This window comes from Brassica napus, chromosome A10 (assembly GCF_020379485.1).
Source record: "Brassica napus cultivar Da-Ae chromosome A10, Da-Ae, whole genome shotgun sequence".
In the NCBI taxonomy this organism is placed as follows: domain Eukaryota; kingdom Viridiplantae; phylum Streptophyta; class Magnoliopsida; order Brassicales; family Brassicaceae; genus Brassica; species Brassica napus.
Genome location: NC_063443.1, coordinates 15,126,132 through 15,140,167, shown reverse-complemented (window position 1 = coordinate 15,140,167; position 14,036 = coordinate 15,126,132). Strand labels below are relative to the sequence as shown.

Here is a 14,036-nt window from a genome sequence, read left to right as displayed (position 1 = left end):
ACACATAGTTAAAATGTAGGTTTGAGGACGTTAGTTAAAATTGAATTTTGAGTAGATGTAATCTCAAAATATATTCTCAAGTGCATGTGAAAATAAAACGTTTGTTTTTGTTTAGAAAAGCAATCAATTTTACCAAATCCCCCATGTTAATATCTGTTGATTACGGTGTTAAAACGTTACCTTAAAATAGAGACGAGCTATAGTGTAAACAAAAGAGAGGGTAACTTTTGGAACTATCACTAAGTGTTTTTTTTTTTTGCACCCTTGGATTATATCTTTAATATAGCAATCTCGACGGTTAAATACTTGCCACCTGTAAACCCGAAAGAAGTTTCGGTGCACATCGCTACAGAGGATCCAAGAAACTCAAGTCTCGTGCTTGAAGGATACTGTAGCTTAAACCAAAGCGTTTTTCTTCTCCTCGTTCTGCAGTCATCTTCTCCATCAAAAGCAAAGAGACAACAAAGATGGAGAATCTAACCTTGGTTTCTTGCTCAGCTTCTTCTTCATCTCCCAAGCTCTTAATCGGATGCAACTTCACCTCCTCTCTTAAACCCCCTGTAGGGTTTTCCCGCCGGAGTCCTAAGATTCTCCTCCGTCGCTCCAAAATCTCCGCCTCCTCCGCGCAATCTCACTCTCCATCTGATAACACTGGAGAAATTGGTTAGCTTTCACTCCCACTCGGATTGAGAATACGAAAGCTTCTCACTTTCTATAATGATTGAAATTCAAATTATAAACCCACCTCTGTGGCCAAAAAAGTTTGTGAATTTGTCTTTTTTTTAATTTGCAATTCAAACTTTTTTTTCCAGTAAAGGCCATGACTTTGTGTAATTATCTATTTTTGCAGTGGTAGTGAAACACAAGACGAAGGCTTTTGCAAGTATATTTTCTTCGAGAAGTGATAAACAGACAGCCTCTGTTGCTTCCCCTAGTGTTGCTGTGCCACCACCGTCATCTTCGTCAACCATGTAATTTTACCCCAATCATTTTCCTGCTTACTTACATGCTTGTTTTTTGGACAGTGAGCTTAGTTTGATTCTACCTTATTTTTGTGTGTGTAGAGGGTCACCACTTTTCTGGATTGGTGTTGGGGTTGGGCTATCAGCTTTGTTCTCATGGGTGCGTTTGATTTTTTCTGTTAATTTTAGTTTCTTTGTTTCTCTCTCTATTCATATTCCTTCTTGCTTTTAGTATCAAAGAATATGTACCTAATTCCTTTCTTTTTTTTTTTGTTGTGTTGTGATTACAGGTAACGTCAAACGCAAAGGTACCCAGTTACTTTGTTTAACTCTCTAATATTTTTCACAACTATGCCTCATGTTTTATTTATATTGTATAGTATCTGAAATAGTATTCATTAGATTGGTTATCTTACCAAAGCTGAACTGGTCGCATCACACGTTCTGAAACTATAGATTTAAGCATGGAAGCATTTGCTTCTCTTTTGTTTTGGCTAGTCACTTTATTCATAGATAGAACTTTTTAGATAACCAACATACCGTTATGGATTTAGTGATGCAACACATGTATTTGCACCTGTAATAGTTTTCATAACTATATTTTTTGCAATATATTTCTCAATACTTTCTCTCAGTATTCTCTTATTGGTTGTTGCTCTCTCTGGACATGTTTTTGTTTTTTGGTTATAGAAATATGCGATGCAAACAGCTATGAAGACAATGATGAACCAGATGAATACGCAAAACAGCCAGTTTAATAATCCTGGATTCCCAACAGGGGCAGGAGCAGGATCAGGATCACCTTTTCCGTTTCCATTTCCTCCTCAAACAAGCCCTACTTCCTCTCCGTTTCAATCTCAGTCCCAGTCTTCAGGGGCTACTGTTGATGTGACAGCTACAAAAGTAGATAGGCCTCCTGTGTCTAAGCCACAAACTACACCTACACCTCCTACAAAGAATATAGAAGTGGATAAGCCAAGTGTTGTTTTAGAGGAAAACAAAGCGAAGAAAGAAGAAAAGAACTACGGTAGATTCTTACCTCCTCTTGTGACCTTAAATTTCGAGCTTCTTGCTTTATTGTTTTCTAAGTTTCTAATTTGGAAGTTTCTTTAACTGTATCATGATACAGCCTTTGAAGACGTTTCCCCTGAGGAAACCACTAAGGAGAGTCCATTTAGCAACTATGCAGAAGTCTCTGAAGCTAGTGCCCCCAAAGAAACTCGCTTATTTGACGATGTAAGTTTCTTTTTTTTTCTTATGTATCTGCACAGCACACCGAGCGATGATTCAAAAAAACTGACCTGATTTGGCTAATTTGGGATGTTATTGTGTTATCCTATTTGATCTTTTGGTTAAGGTTCTGCAAAATGGAGCTGCTCCTGCCAATGGTGCCACTGCTTCAGAGGTTTTTCAATCTTTGGGTGAGTTAAAAGAATATCAGTTTTCATCACTTGCCTAGCTTGTATTTTGCATATCTCATCTTTCATGATCTTTTCTCTCCTCTGGATTATTTCGGTTTCCTTAGTTTTTAAATTGAACCCTTTGCCTATCTGTTGTTTATACAGGCGCTGGGAAAGGAGGGGCTGGTTTGTCAGTAGAAGCTTTAGAGAAAATGATGGAAGATCCAACTGTTCAGAAGATGGTTTACCCGTAAATCATCTTCCCTAATCACATTATATTTCAATCCTTCTCTTAAGTTTATTTTCAAAACTGTTTGCTTAACATTTGGTAACACTGTTTGTATGAATACAGACATTTGCCTGAGGAGATGAGAAACCCAGAAACTTTCAAATGTGAGTGTTTAAAGCATCCTGCTATTACTGTCTTTGTTCTCAGCATTGCTTCTGAAGGCTAAACTGTTGGAAACTTTGTAGGGATGCTTAAGAATCCTCAATACCGTCAACAGCTACAGGACATGTTGTAAGTTCCATTTTACAAGTTTATTCCTCTCCGTTGCTTTTGAGAATCTCTAAAACTAGAATTTGCTTTTTGTTTGTTTGACATGGATTTAGGAATAACATGAGTGGGAGTGGTGAATGGGACAAGAGAATGACGGAGACCTTAAAGAATTTTGACCTGAATAGCCCTGAAGTGAAGCAACAATTCGGTAACCAAATCATCCCACCTATCAATTGCTACAAAAGTGTTATACTATTCTATGGTTGTGGCATAGGTTTAAAACCCTGATGAATTTGAAACGATGTTTTCAGATCAAATAGGACTGACTCCAGAAGAAGTCATCTCTAAGATTATGGAGAACCCTGATGTTGCAATGGCATTCCAGAATCCTAGAGTCCAAGCAGCATTAATGGAAGTACGTTTTCTTTCTTCACTAAATATATACTTTGACATGATTTCTAACTCAATTCGATTGTTGTTGTTGTTGCAGTGCTCAGAGAACCCGATGAACATCATGAAGTACCAAAACGACAAAGAGGTAAAACACTCGATCGTATTTAAGTTGTGCATTGAAAACATCTCAAGGCAATGACATTTGTAAGAATTTGCGGTTACGGTTGCAGGTAATGGATGTGTTCAACAAGATATCGCAGCTCTTCCCAGGAATGACGGGTTGAAAAGGCTCGCTGATCACCTCTTTTGGTTTTATGACTTCTATCTTATTGGATCAGAGGTTCATGTCTTTCTTTAGCTTTGTAGGAGTGAGAGAAGAAGAAAAAAAACATGTTTTGTTTTGTTAACAAAATTGGTTCAGTTTTGCTCAGATCAGAGAAGATCTATTGTTGTATAACCGTATTTTATCCATCTACATCTCTATATATCGAATAACGGGTTTGTACCTTGTACCTTTGTAAACGCAACCGCGAATTTGAATCGTGTAACACCTTTTTTTGGTGGATTTTGGTTTTGAGAAAGCTTAGCAGCCTCGAAAGAAGCTATGAACAAAGGTTATAGATAGAAACAGTTGTCGTGGCTCTCGAGGCAAACAAGAAGCGAGATGATGATGATGATAGTGCACAGGACTATAAATGTGGTCCTAGTTGAACAGATGTAGAAGCTTGATAGTGACGTGAGTTGCTGTTTTGTAATTTTACGAGACCTTTTTTTAGTATCATGTGATTAAGGTAGCGAGAAACTTTAAAAAAAAAAAGGCTATGAAATTGCTGCTGCTGCTGCTTCTTCTTGTACTTATGGTCTTGAATCCACATGCAAACTCTGGATCCATTGTCAAGTACCTTCCTGGTTTTGAAGGTCCTCTTCCTTTTGAGCTTGAAACCGGGTTTGTTTCTTTTATTTCTTTTTCATGTAATCTTCATATGTTTGAAATAAAAATCATATATTAGATCAATTGTTTGTGGCATCAAAGGTATATCGGTGTGGGTAAAGAAGAGCAACTGCAATTATTTTATTACTTCATTAAATCTGAGAGGAATCCAAAAGAAGATCCTCTTCTTCTCTGGTTAACTGGAGGACCTGGTTGCTCTGCTGTCTCCGCTCTTCTGTTTGAGAATGGTAACGAAAACATTATTTCGTTTTTATTTAACACATCATGCATGAGGACTTGGTTGCTCTTCTAATGAGGCTTAAACCCATGTAAATAACATCCAGGCATGCATTTCTTTTTTATTTTAACACTCTCATATGCTTAACCATATATACATTTTATTTTCTAATGAAGAAACTTTGCGCTAATAGGGCCTGTTAAATTCAGAGTTGAGGGTTACAATGGAGGTACTCCCACTTTGCTTTCTACTACATATTCGTGGACAAAGGTATGGCTTGTCGTTTTTCAATATTCTTGATTATATACAATCTTTATATATAAAAAGTATTGGATCATTGTTTATTTGGTTGATAGATTGGATTACTGTTTCTTAGATTGCAAGCATAATATACTTGGACCAGCCTGTTGGTACTGGCTTCTCCTACGCAAAAACTCAACTTCTTGATACACCAAGTGACTCGGGAGAAGCTAAGCGGATCCACGAGTTTCTTCTCAAGGTGAACAAAAAACAACACTTAAGTGTCTTTTGAAGCATTTATCTTAATCTATATATAGACACATTTAGAGTGTTTACTCTTTTGTAACACAGTGGCTAGCCAAGCATGAAAAGTTTATCTCTAATCCCTTTTATGTCACTGGAAATTCTTATGCTGGTAAAGTTATTCCGGCCACTGTTCAAGAAATCTCCAAAGGTCCAAAGTTTATCTCAAATCTTTCAGCTGATGATTCAATTTAATGATTTTTATTTTCCATTTTTACATATTCTTGATGACGATGGTGCAGGAAATGGCATTGGATTCAAACCTCAAATAAATCTCCAGGTTCTACTTGTATTTGAGTCCTTATATATATCAAAATACAAATTGTGAGGGAAATTTGCGATGGAAAACATATACTACAAACCCTTACTAAAAAAACCTATATTATAAATGTTTCAGTCGAGCGTTAACATTCAAGTTACAATACTCTCTTCTCTAAAAAATAGGGTTATGTGATTGGAAACCCGACGACAGATCAGGAGTTTGATTATAACCATCGTGTTCCATTTGCTCATGGAATGGCTCTAATCTCTGACGAACTCTACGAAGTATCCCTTTGAACATGTTTAACTCTAATATTATGTTACACGTTGTTTTTACAATAATGAAGAAAACATAATGGCCAGTTCGAAAACTAATCTTTTTCCTTTTTTTTGGCAGTCATTGAAGAGAACTTGTAACGGGAACTATGAAAATGTGGATCCTGGTAACATAGAATGCTTGCAATTTGTTGAAGAATACCACGAGGTATAGCATTAATTCTCCTTAATTAACAATATAAATAAAAATAATAAGCCGTAGTATCGCATATAGTATTAGAGAACATAGATTCAGATGAAATTAATCTTTTTTTTTCCTAAATTCAGATGAAATTAATAGTATTCAATCGCGTTCCAGTTCAAAAATCGGATACTTACATGTTATATACTCTACTCTAAACCTAACTAAACCATTAATCTTAAATACATGTACAATTGAACCAACTCTATAACCAACTATTCAAATATCAACAGTTAACATATAGAGTATATTAGTATTACTAGAAACATATATAAATTAATATTATGATATTCTCAGTATTTTATTTTCCTGAGGCACCGGACTCAATGATGATCACATTTAACTATTCGAACATTTTGTTGTTATTTGCAGTGCATTGCTGGCATATACTTGGGACATGTACTAGCACCAGTATGCGCGGTTGCAGCTCCGGGACTTTTATGGCCAAAGCATGTCCCAAAAAGAGACCTGAGAGAAACTCTCCCTACAAATCTTTCTGTTTCGTTTCCCAACTGCATTGTAAACAATCCATCTCCTTGTTCTTTGTATGTGCTTTTTCATCGTATAATTTAGATGGATGGTGACAAGTGAATCGCTAATCTTGTAGGTTTACTCAGAGTTGCAAGCTTCCATGTGGGCTAATGACGAGAGCGTGCGGAAAGCACTTCATGTAGCCAAGGTATTGCATCATCATCATATTCATTAACATTAACATCTTATTAATGACAATGCTATAATGCTAAACAAACAAATATCAAACACTATAAGATTTATTATCTATATATGTTATGGAATGTAGGGAAGTATAGGAAAGTGGATACGTTGTTCTTCTGAGGATAAGCCTTATAATAAAGACATTAAAAGCAGTGTGCCATACCATCTGAATAACAGTATTAAAGGCTACACATCCCTCATTTTCAGGTCGGATTTTAAAACTATTGCTTCTCCATATTTTAAAAAAAATAAAAAATTCCAATACAAATCAAGATAGTTTATACAGAATTATGATGAGGTGTTTTCATTTTGGTGACTAGCGGTGATCACGACATGACAATTCCTTTCACTGCGACACAAACGTGGATCAGATCTCTTAATTATTCAATCATTGACAAGTGGAGACCATGGATGATACACAATCAAGTGGCTGGATACACTAAGACGTATGCCAATAAAATGACATTTGCTACCGTCAAAGTATAAGTCTTCACTTTTACATTGAACACAAATCGTTGCAACATATGAACAAGTTATCAATGAAGGTTAATTGATGATATATTTTACAGGGAGGTGGACACACGTCTAAAATTAAACCAGAAGAAAGCTTTATCATGTTTCAGAGATGGATAAGTGGTCAACCTTTATAAAATTCCTTCTTAGCATTATTATGCCATGTTATAAATGTCATTGGGTTATAACATCTTTGCTATTTAGTAATGTCGAGTTTAAAATTTTCAATGCAGTTCAGATTTGGGTTTAATCTCATTATGATATACATATTTTAAATTTTCAAAACCAAAGTAAACAGTATAATTCTCAAGTGATTGTGACCTGATTGATGTATGAACAATTGTAGGCCATGCCTCTTGATCAATCCATCTATAGACACAAAAACAGAAACAAATCAAAACTAATCAGAGGATTTATATGTTAAGAATTACGATGAAGAAGGAGCACAATCTAAACATGCATAATTGAAAGAGGTTGTCGTTTTATTTTTCGATTCGTCTGAGCAGCACCAGTCGTCGTTTTCTTCATCTCGGAGAGCCAACACGAGAAAGAGGTCGCCGTTTTCTTTAGTCGAGGAAAACCACTGATAGAGAGGTCACTGTCGTTAAGGAGAGCAACCGACAGGAAGAGAAGTCGCTGTTTTATCGAGGAGAGGAGAAAACCCCGAAAAAAAAAAGAAAAGAAGAAAATAGATTGACGAAACTCGACACCTTTCCTTTACCCAATAATATTGCGGCACGTGCCTTCTAAGAGCCGTACTTTCGCTCTCTTAATTAAGAAACACGTCTTCAGTTAATATCTTTTTTTTAAAAAAAAATTTAATTACCCTAACAAATTCTTAAGGAGCTCGAGATAATCATGCTCTAAACCAGCAGAAGCAGAAAGCTTTATCATGTTTCAGGGTGGATAACTGGTCAACCTCTATAAACCCCTCTTTCTCTTTGCTATTCACTGATGTTATAATGAATATCTTGCAATATTATTATTTTTTACAAAAGGGGTAAACTAATGATCTTGCATAATGTTATGTTATAATGTCATTGTTTATATTAAGGATCTTCCTGTTCAGTAATGTCGAGCTTAAATCTTTCATTAAATCTATTTTTAATTTAAAAAACCCAAAACAGTATAGTAGTTTTCAAGTGAGCATGACCTGAATTTCCAGGATAAATTCCGAAACTTTCATAGTAATTAATCCCATAATAAAATATACCTAAAAGTGTATGAAATTATAAATAGCAACAGTTGTGGGCCTGTAATACTATTATGGGCTGTTAATGAAATATTGACAAAAAGCAATAGTGGGCCAATAAAGCAAAGACTCCTGAGAAATGAGAATCAATCTGACACGGATTGGTTTAAAACAATTTGGTTCAGTTAATAAACCGAACTCACCGGTTAGGTGTTGAGGTTTAACCACTTCTCTCCCTGAGAGAGATTGAGAAACGAAAGCTCAAAGCTTTCACCACCATGAGGAGATCGATCTCTTCCAAAGCCAAGTCCTTTCTCCATCGAAACCTCCCGGAGAAAGCTAACCCACCGTCGCACCCACTTCTCAATTCACGACGAGCTTCCACTAGCAGCAACAACAACACAGATTACAAAGAGACATTACGTAACAAGCTCCGCCACATGAACCTAGACGACTCCCTCGAACTCTTCTTCCACATGATCCAACGCCACCCCTTCCCTTCAATCGCCGACTTCAGCAGACTCCTCACCGCAATCTCCAAGCTAAACCGCCACGACGTCGTGATCCACCTCTACGAGCAGATGGAGATCCTCGGCGTCCCTCACAACCTCTACACCTACAACATTCTCGTAAATTGTCTCTGCCGCTGCTCGAAACTCTCTCAAGCTTTATCCTTTCTAGCGAAAATGATCAAGCTTGGGCACACCCCGAGCGTCGTCACGTTCGGGTCCCTCCTCGGCGGGTTCTGCCGCGGCGGGAGGGTGAGCGAGGCGCTGCGATTGTTTGGTAAGATGGTGGAGATTGGGGTTAGACCTAATGTGGTTATCTACAACATTGTGATCGATGGGCTTTGTAAGAGCCGCCACGTGGATAAAGCTTTGGACTTTTTTAATCAAATGGAGGTTGTTAGACCTGATGTAGTTACATACAACTCTCTTATCTCTGGACTTTGTAACGCGAGTAGATGGGGTGAGGCTTTAAAGATGGTGAGGTGTATGAGTGAGAGTGGTCTTAGCCCTGACGTGTTTACTTTCAACGCGTTGATTGACGCTTGTGTGAAAAGAGGGAGTCTTTTGGAGGCTGAGGAGCTTTACGAGGAGATGGTTAGAAGGTCTCTGGAGCCTGATGTTGTTACTTACAGTTTGCTTATCGATGGGCTTTGTGTGTGTAGTCGGTTAGATGAAGCGGAGAGGATGTTTGAGTATATGGTTAGCAAGCGCTGCTTCCCTGATGTGGTGACTTATAGTATTCTCATTAACGGGTTTTGCAAGTCTAGGAAGGTTGATTATGGGATGAAGCTCTTCTGCGAGATGTCTCGGAGAGGGGTTGTTAGGAATGTGGTGACTTATACGATTCTTATCCAGGGGTATTGTTTAGCGGGGAAGGTTAATGTGGCTGAAGAGATTTTTAAAAGGATGGTTGTTTCTGGTGTGTCTCCTAATATTGTGACGTACAATGTTTTGTTGCATGGTTTGTGTGATAATGGGAAGGTGGAGAAAGCGTTGGTGATGTTGGAGGGTATGGAGAAGAGTGGGATGGAGGGTGATATCGTTACGTATAATATCATTATTCGTGGGATGTGTAAAGCTGGTGAGGTGGCAGATGCTTGGGGTTTGTATTGTAGCCTTAATCTCAAGGGGCTTGTGCCTGATATTTGGACATACACTACGATGATGTTGGGGTTGTATAAGAAAGGCTTACGGCGTGAGGCTGATGCGTTGTTTAGGAAGATGAAAGAAGATGGGATCTTACCAAATGAATGTTGTGTGTAGTGAAGCTTTAGTTAGGAGTAGGTGAATCAGGTTTAGTAACTCAGGGGAGCTTGCAAGATATTTATAGTCGAGTCAGGCTCCTTCCTGTGAGATGCTTGCTCTTGGAAAGATCATGGAGATCTTTCAAAGCCGAGCTTTGGGATACTATGAGATGAGCAAACACATGTTCACAGTTATTAAGAGAAACCATAGAGATCCCATGGGACTTATTGACGACAGAGATTACAGAATCGAAGCTCACATCATATATGTATCATGTTTCTCTCTTGGAGGATGTTTTCCCTTGGAATGAAAAGCTCAGGTCTCTCAAAACCAAGTTAAGATTTTATGAGAAGAGCTGAAACTATCAGATGGGGCCATGTTATCTAGCCGCTGACTTATCTCAGTTTGAAAATTGTACATTACATTCTTTCTTATACTGTATACCAATCAATGTTTTGTTTTATGTATTGTTTCACGAAGTGTCTGTATCAATTTTTTGGTATGCAATTATCTTGCAAAGTTCTTGTACCATTTTTCTGCAAATGTCTGAGAGCGTGTCCAGATATGAGAAAATAACATAAAGTTTCTGTCAAATCAGATGAAAGACAAGCTTCAATTAGTTAAAAACAGATTCAAAGCTTACATATAAATCTTTGAGATAGAAGCTTCAAACCATTGATTGTATTATTCTCTTTCGTGTCTCAAGCCTCATAAATAGTATGTCTTTATGTAAAGCTCTCTAAATAGTTTAGTACAAGACCTGATGTATGAATAGAAACCATAAACCATATACGCTTCTCTAACTCTATATAGAAACAATACAACATCTTAACTAAAGCATTTCCATATGTCATCAATGCTTTCGCCCTACGGCTACAGTTTTGTACAGCATAAACACACCGTGTTAAAGGCCGGTGAGATGGGAAAGTGTTTTGAGAATCTTGACACACAGTTTATAGCGCTCTCCTCTAACTTCTGCTTTCAGTTTACACAGTATCCTGTGAAGACAATGAGTAATTTTCTTGGTAAAGGGATCCACAAGCGGCAAGAAGAGATGAATAAAGAAAACCAACCTTGCTAGTCTGTTGTTTTACTGGTGGTCTCAGACAATTGATGTGTCCTGCAGTCAAAAGTTTTAGCGATGAATGTGAGCTAGTATAGTTTCATGATATGATAGCTAAGGATTTGACATTGTGGAGAAACAAAACCGAAAATCTTGAGAGATTACCATGGTGCTAAGGATTGGCTGATGCCAAGGCCATTGCAAGTGAGTATCATTCCCTTAAATCTGGCTAGATATTCCTATGTGAAGAAAGCATTGAGGTGTCTAATAAGATCAGTAAGAACTAGATACCATGTTTTTAAATTAGATTTCTGAATCCCAAGTAAATAAATATGTTAACACACCCGTAAAGTATACTTGTGAATCTCGTAAATGCCGGTTAAATCGTACTCAAAACGTGCTGCGGGATCAATCAGCACTGCCAAAAAGAGAAAGAAGAAGCTATGTAACATCAGTAAATTAACCAATTCAAAAAAAATGACAAGGACATTGTTCTCTGTCATATTCTCAAATGTCGATAGAAACATAAGCCAGAGTTAAGGAAACAAGCTCACAGAGAGGCAGCGATGGAGAGGTGACTAAAACTATCTGAGGACTGAAACTATATAGAGTTGTACTCGTACCTATACTTAAAGATAACCATAAAGGTCAAGGAGATTAATGGATAAATTTGTTCTCTCATTGCCAAAAATTGGTTCTTCCTCTACATAAAAACGTCTATCTCCGTTCTACACTATTCCACCTTTTTTTTTAAACTGATCTCTCTTCTCTCCATCATGAATTATTTCTTCGTAGACCAATGAAAAAAAACAAATACAGCTCACTGAAGAATGTCACTACCCTAGGGGACTAAGATGGGTTATTATCTTTTTATGTTCAGATGATGCAGGGTATGCAATAGAGACTAACCGTTATAAGCATCATTTATCTCTATGAATCTCTCTTTAGCTGCAGTATCGCCTTTGTGCTTATCAGGATGCCACTTCTGTCGATGGAACCACAAAAAAAAAGAACATTCTCAGCAAAAAAGGGAAAAAGAAAACAATTATCTTCAATCTAGAAACACCAAGATTCAATCTCAAAGCAATAAGAGTCTTGGAATGTTTACTAACCAAAGCAAGCTTGCGATAATTGAGTCTGATCAATTCCTCAGTTGCGTCGTAATCAACTTCGAGAATCTTATAGTAATCCTTCAACACATAAACAAAGAGTCACAAGTTTCCATATCAAATGAAAACATGCAAACATAATCATCTTCCAGAATTTACAAATAAAGAATCCAAAAAGACCACCTTGGGAGGGGGAGACTTATCATGGTCTTCCATCTGACACGAACAAATGAAGAATCTCTTCGCACGTCATCAAACAGAAACCCTCCAAGACTCTAAAAAGTGAAAGGTGTCTCTTTTTCCTTTTCAACAAAATCAAGACCGAAACTTTTGTGAGAAAAAGGAAGGAATCTTGTGATTATCTTTGTGTGTCTGAATTTGGATGTAGAAAGGTTTTGCGGTTTGGCCTTTGGGGTTCTGTTTTGGTTGTGTGACGACGCGACCGCCCAATGTTTTATCCATCTCTCTTGTCTTTTTCCTTTTATTTTATTTTTGGTTTATTTTCATAAAAATAAAAGATGCATCATAAACTAGTAACTACATGTATAATCCTGAGTTGAATTGAGTTAAACCAAATTAAAATTCACTAAAACCAAAAGACTGTATATTTTTCCACTTTGCACGAGTTCTAACTGAAGCACAGCAGCAACATATAAGAAGAAGAAGCACAACAGATCAATTACGAATGGAAAAAAAAACAGAGAAGAAGCAAAAGTGTTTTGTGTTCTTTTCAAGTAGTAGCTTCAACTTCCGAATCAGTTTGGACAGGGGAAGGACTCTTCTTCTCTCGACCTCTTAAACGCGAAGAGACATTGTCAATAGCTGAGTTAAGCTGTCCGATTTTCTCGTTCAAGGTCTCCCTTGTTTTCTCTAAACCTTCATCGTAGTAACTTGGTTGATCTGGCTTCTTGAAACCATCCTCATCTTCTTCACTCATTATCGATCTTCGTATCTAAAGCCACCAAGAGAAAGAAAAAAAGTCTTTAGCTAAATTTGCATGAGAATGATATAAAGAGCATCTAAAGTCAACTCATCATTTAAATTACGGTTTCATACAAAAACTATTTGATTAGTAACATACTACACAACATGAGCTAAAACATGTTTAGTGTTGTTTTTACCCTATTAAAGGTATCATTACCTGTGGAGCAAAGATGTAAGCGGCAGCACCAAACAAAGCACCACCAAGAAGAAAACCAGCTACGAAATCACCACCACCACCACCACTTCCTCTCCTACTCCTGAATAAATCATCATTAGGGGAGAGTCAAGTTTCAACCTTTTTTGAAGTCCAGTATTCACAACAAGAGAATATAGATAACTTACCCATACTCTGCAGAAACTGAAAACTTGTGACTCCGGTTTGATCTCTTCTGGATACTCAATGCAGAGGTTTTACAAATCGAGTTGAGCTTTGCGGTAGACATTCCATTTGCCTTGACATAATGAGATTGAGACACACCTGTAAATGAAGAGGCTTTTGCTAAATATAAATCCTCTCAAAAAACTTGCTTACAAATAAAAATGCAATTTTTTTCTATAAAAAAGCGAACTTGCTATCATCTCAGATGATAATACTATCGGAAAGTACAAATCATGAGAACATCAATAGACACACATCCTCGAAGATTCATTTAACCGTAAACAAACAATTTGTGGATCTCAGATTGGAAGTAAAATAGCTAGAGAGAAATTACGAGGATCGGGATGAAGTGAGAAGGGATAGATTACCTGACAGAGAAAGATTAGCAACACAGGAGGACGCCATTGGAAATGTAAAACACGAAGAGATCTGATCTAACGACCACTCGGAAGGAGAAGAATATGCTGCTGACACGTTTTTGGATAATCTTGTATATATGCGAAATTACTTAAGCACCCTTCCCTCTTTAAGTAATAGCACTCACTAATGTGATAAGAGAGGAGGGATTCAGAAAACATTTTTGT

The 14,036-nt window shown here is 37.2% G+C and overlaps 5 protein-coding genes across 6 annotated transcripts; 3 read left to right on the top strand and 2 right to left on the bottom strand.

Moving 5' to 3' along the window:
- The first annotated feature begins 366 nt into the window (after positions 1-366).
- Positions 367-3,819, top strand: LOC125579023 (protein TIC 40, chloroplastic-like). 2 transcript variants are annotated; one of them, XM_048742260.1, is made up of 14 exons: positions 367-663; positions 851-971; positions 1,065-1,122; positions 1,253-1,270; positions 1,653-1,989; positions 2,092-2,198; positions 2,320-2,383; positions 2,528-2,612; positions 2,715-2,755; positions 2,837-2,882; positions 2,975-3,069; positions 3,173-3,276; positions 3,352-3,399; positions 3,485-3,819. In XM_048742260.1, the coding sequence occupies exons 1-14, from the start codon at positions 468-470 to the stop codon at positions 3,536-3,538; spliced, it is 1,374 nt and encodes a 457-aa protein (XP_048598217.1). In that variant the 5' UTR covers positions 367-467; the 3' UTR covers positions 3,539-3,819. The 2 variants fall into 2 exon arrangements, with proteins under 2 accessions (XP_048598217.1, XP_048598215.1); XM_048742258.1 differs by having other exon boundaries at positions 392-663; positions 3,173-3,399.
- Positions 3,820-4,057: 238 nt separating this feature from the next.
- LOC106371995 (serine carboxypeptidase-like 7) lies at positions 4,058-7,226 on the top strand. Its single transcript, XM_013812116.3, has 13 exons — positions 4,058-4,200; positions 4,288-4,433; positions 4,617-4,693; positions 4,800-4,922; positions 5,015-5,117; positions 5,209-5,246; positions 5,411-5,512; positions 5,625-5,711; positions 6,117-6,263; positions 6,352-6,423; positions 6,544-6,665; positions 6,779-6,938; positions 7,028-7,226. The coding sequence occupies exons 1-13, from the start codon at positions 4,076-4,078 to the stop codon at positions 7,106-7,108; spliced, it is 1,383 nt and encodes a 460-aa protein (XP_013667570.2). The 5' UTR covers positions 4,058-4,075; the 3' UTR covers positions 7,109-7,226.
- A 1,049-nt stretch (positions 7,227-8,275) lies between these two features.
- On the top strand, positions 8,276-10,427 carry LOC106371992 (pentatricopeptide repeat-containing protein At5g16640, mitochondrial). The gene has a single exon (XM_013812114.3). The coding sequence runs from the start codon at positions 8,442-8,444 to the stop codon at positions 9,933-9,935; it is 1,494 nt and encodes a 497-aa protein (XP_013667568.2). The 5' UTR covers positions 8,276-8,441; the 3' UTR covers positions 9,936-10,427.
- A 149-nt stretch (positions 10,428-10,576) lies between these two features.
- LOC106371994 (dnAJ-like protein slr0093) lies at positions 10,577-12,512 on the bottom strand. The gene is made up of 7 exons (XM_013812115.3): positions 12,273-12,512; positions 12,093-12,170; positions 11,890-11,965; positions 11,325-11,398; positions 11,146-11,219; positions 10,991-11,037; positions 10,577-10,915 (listed from the first exon to the last, which is right to left on the bottom strand). The coding sequence occupies exons 1-6, from the start codon at positions 12,303-12,305 to the stop codon at positions 10,995-10,997; spliced, it is 378 nt and encodes a 125-aa protein (XP_013667569.2). The 5' UTR covers positions 12,306-12,512; the 3' UTR covers positions 10,577-10,915; positions 10,991-10,994.
- Positions 12,513-12,650: 138 nt separating this feature from the next.
- BNAA10G17830D lies at positions 12,651-13,997 on the bottom strand. Its single transcript, XM_013812113.3, has 4 exons — positions 13,821-13,997; positions 13,416-13,551; positions 13,231-13,330; positions 12,651-13,041 (listed from the first exon to the last, which is right to left on the bottom strand). Exons 1-4 carry the CDS (start codon positions 13,855-13,857, stop codon positions 12,820-12,822), a joined length of 495 nt encoding a protein of 164 aa, XP_013667567.2. The 5' UTR covers positions 13,858-13,997; the 3' UTR covers positions 12,651-12,819.
- Positions 13,998-14,036: the final 39 nt, after the last annotated feature.

Excerpts from the sequence above, each read along its gene's own strand:
- LOC125579023 (XM_048742258.1), top strand. The coding sequence starts at position 468 with ATGGAGAATCTAACCTTGGTTTCTTGCTCAGCTTCTTCTTCATCTCCC. Across the intron at positions 972-1,064 it reads CCGTCATCTTCGTCAACCAT|AGGGTCACCACTTTTCTGGA; the intron begins GTAATTTTACCC and ends TTGTGTGTGTAG. Across the intron at positions 2,384-2,527 it reads AGAGGTTTTTCAATCTTTGG|GCGCTGGGAAAGGAGGGGCT; the intron begins GTGAGTTAAAAG and ends TTGTTTATACAG.
- LOC106371995 (XM_013812116.3), top strand. The coding sequence starts at position 4,076 with ATGAAATTGCTGCTGCTGCTGCTTCTTCTTGTACTTATGGTCTTGAAT. Across the intron at positions 4,201-4,287 it reads CCTTTTGAGCTTGAAACCGG|GTATATCGGTGTGGGTAAAG; the intron begins GTTTGTTTCTTT and ends GTGGCATCAAAG. Across the intron at positions 5,513-5,624 it reads TCTCTGACGAACTCTACGAA|TCATTGAAGAGAACTTGTAA; the intron begins GTATCCCTTTGA and ends TTTTTTTGGCAG.
- LOC106371992 (XM_013812114.3), top strand. The coding sequence starts at position 8,442 with ATGAGGAGATCGATCTCTTCCAAAGCCAAGTCCTTTCTCCATCGAAAC.
- LOC106371994 (XM_013812115.3), bottom strand. The coding sequence starts at position 12,305 with ATGGAAGACCATGATAAGTCTCCCCCTCCCAAG. Across the intron at positions 12,171-12,272 it reads ATAAGTCTCCCCCTCCCAAG|GATTACTATAAGATTCTCGA; the intron begins GTGGTCTTTTTG and ends TATGTGTTGAAG. Across the intron at positions 11,966-12,092 it reads ATTATCGCAAGCTTGCTTTG|AAGTGGCATCCTGATAAGCA; the intron begins GTTAGTAAACAT and ends TTCCATCGACAG.
- BNAA10G17830D (XM_013812113.3), bottom strand. The coding sequence starts at position 13,857 with ATGGCGTCCTCCTGTGTTGCTAATCTTTCTCTGTCAG. Across the intron at positions 13,552-13,820 it reads TGCTAATCTTTCTCTGTCAG|GTGTGTCTCAATCTCATTAT; the intron begins GTAATCTATCCC and ends CTTCATTTACAG. Across the intron at positions 13,042-13,230 it reads CTTACATCTTTGCTCCACAG|ATACGAAGATCGATAATGAG; the intron begins GTAATGATACCT and ends TGGTGGCTTTAG.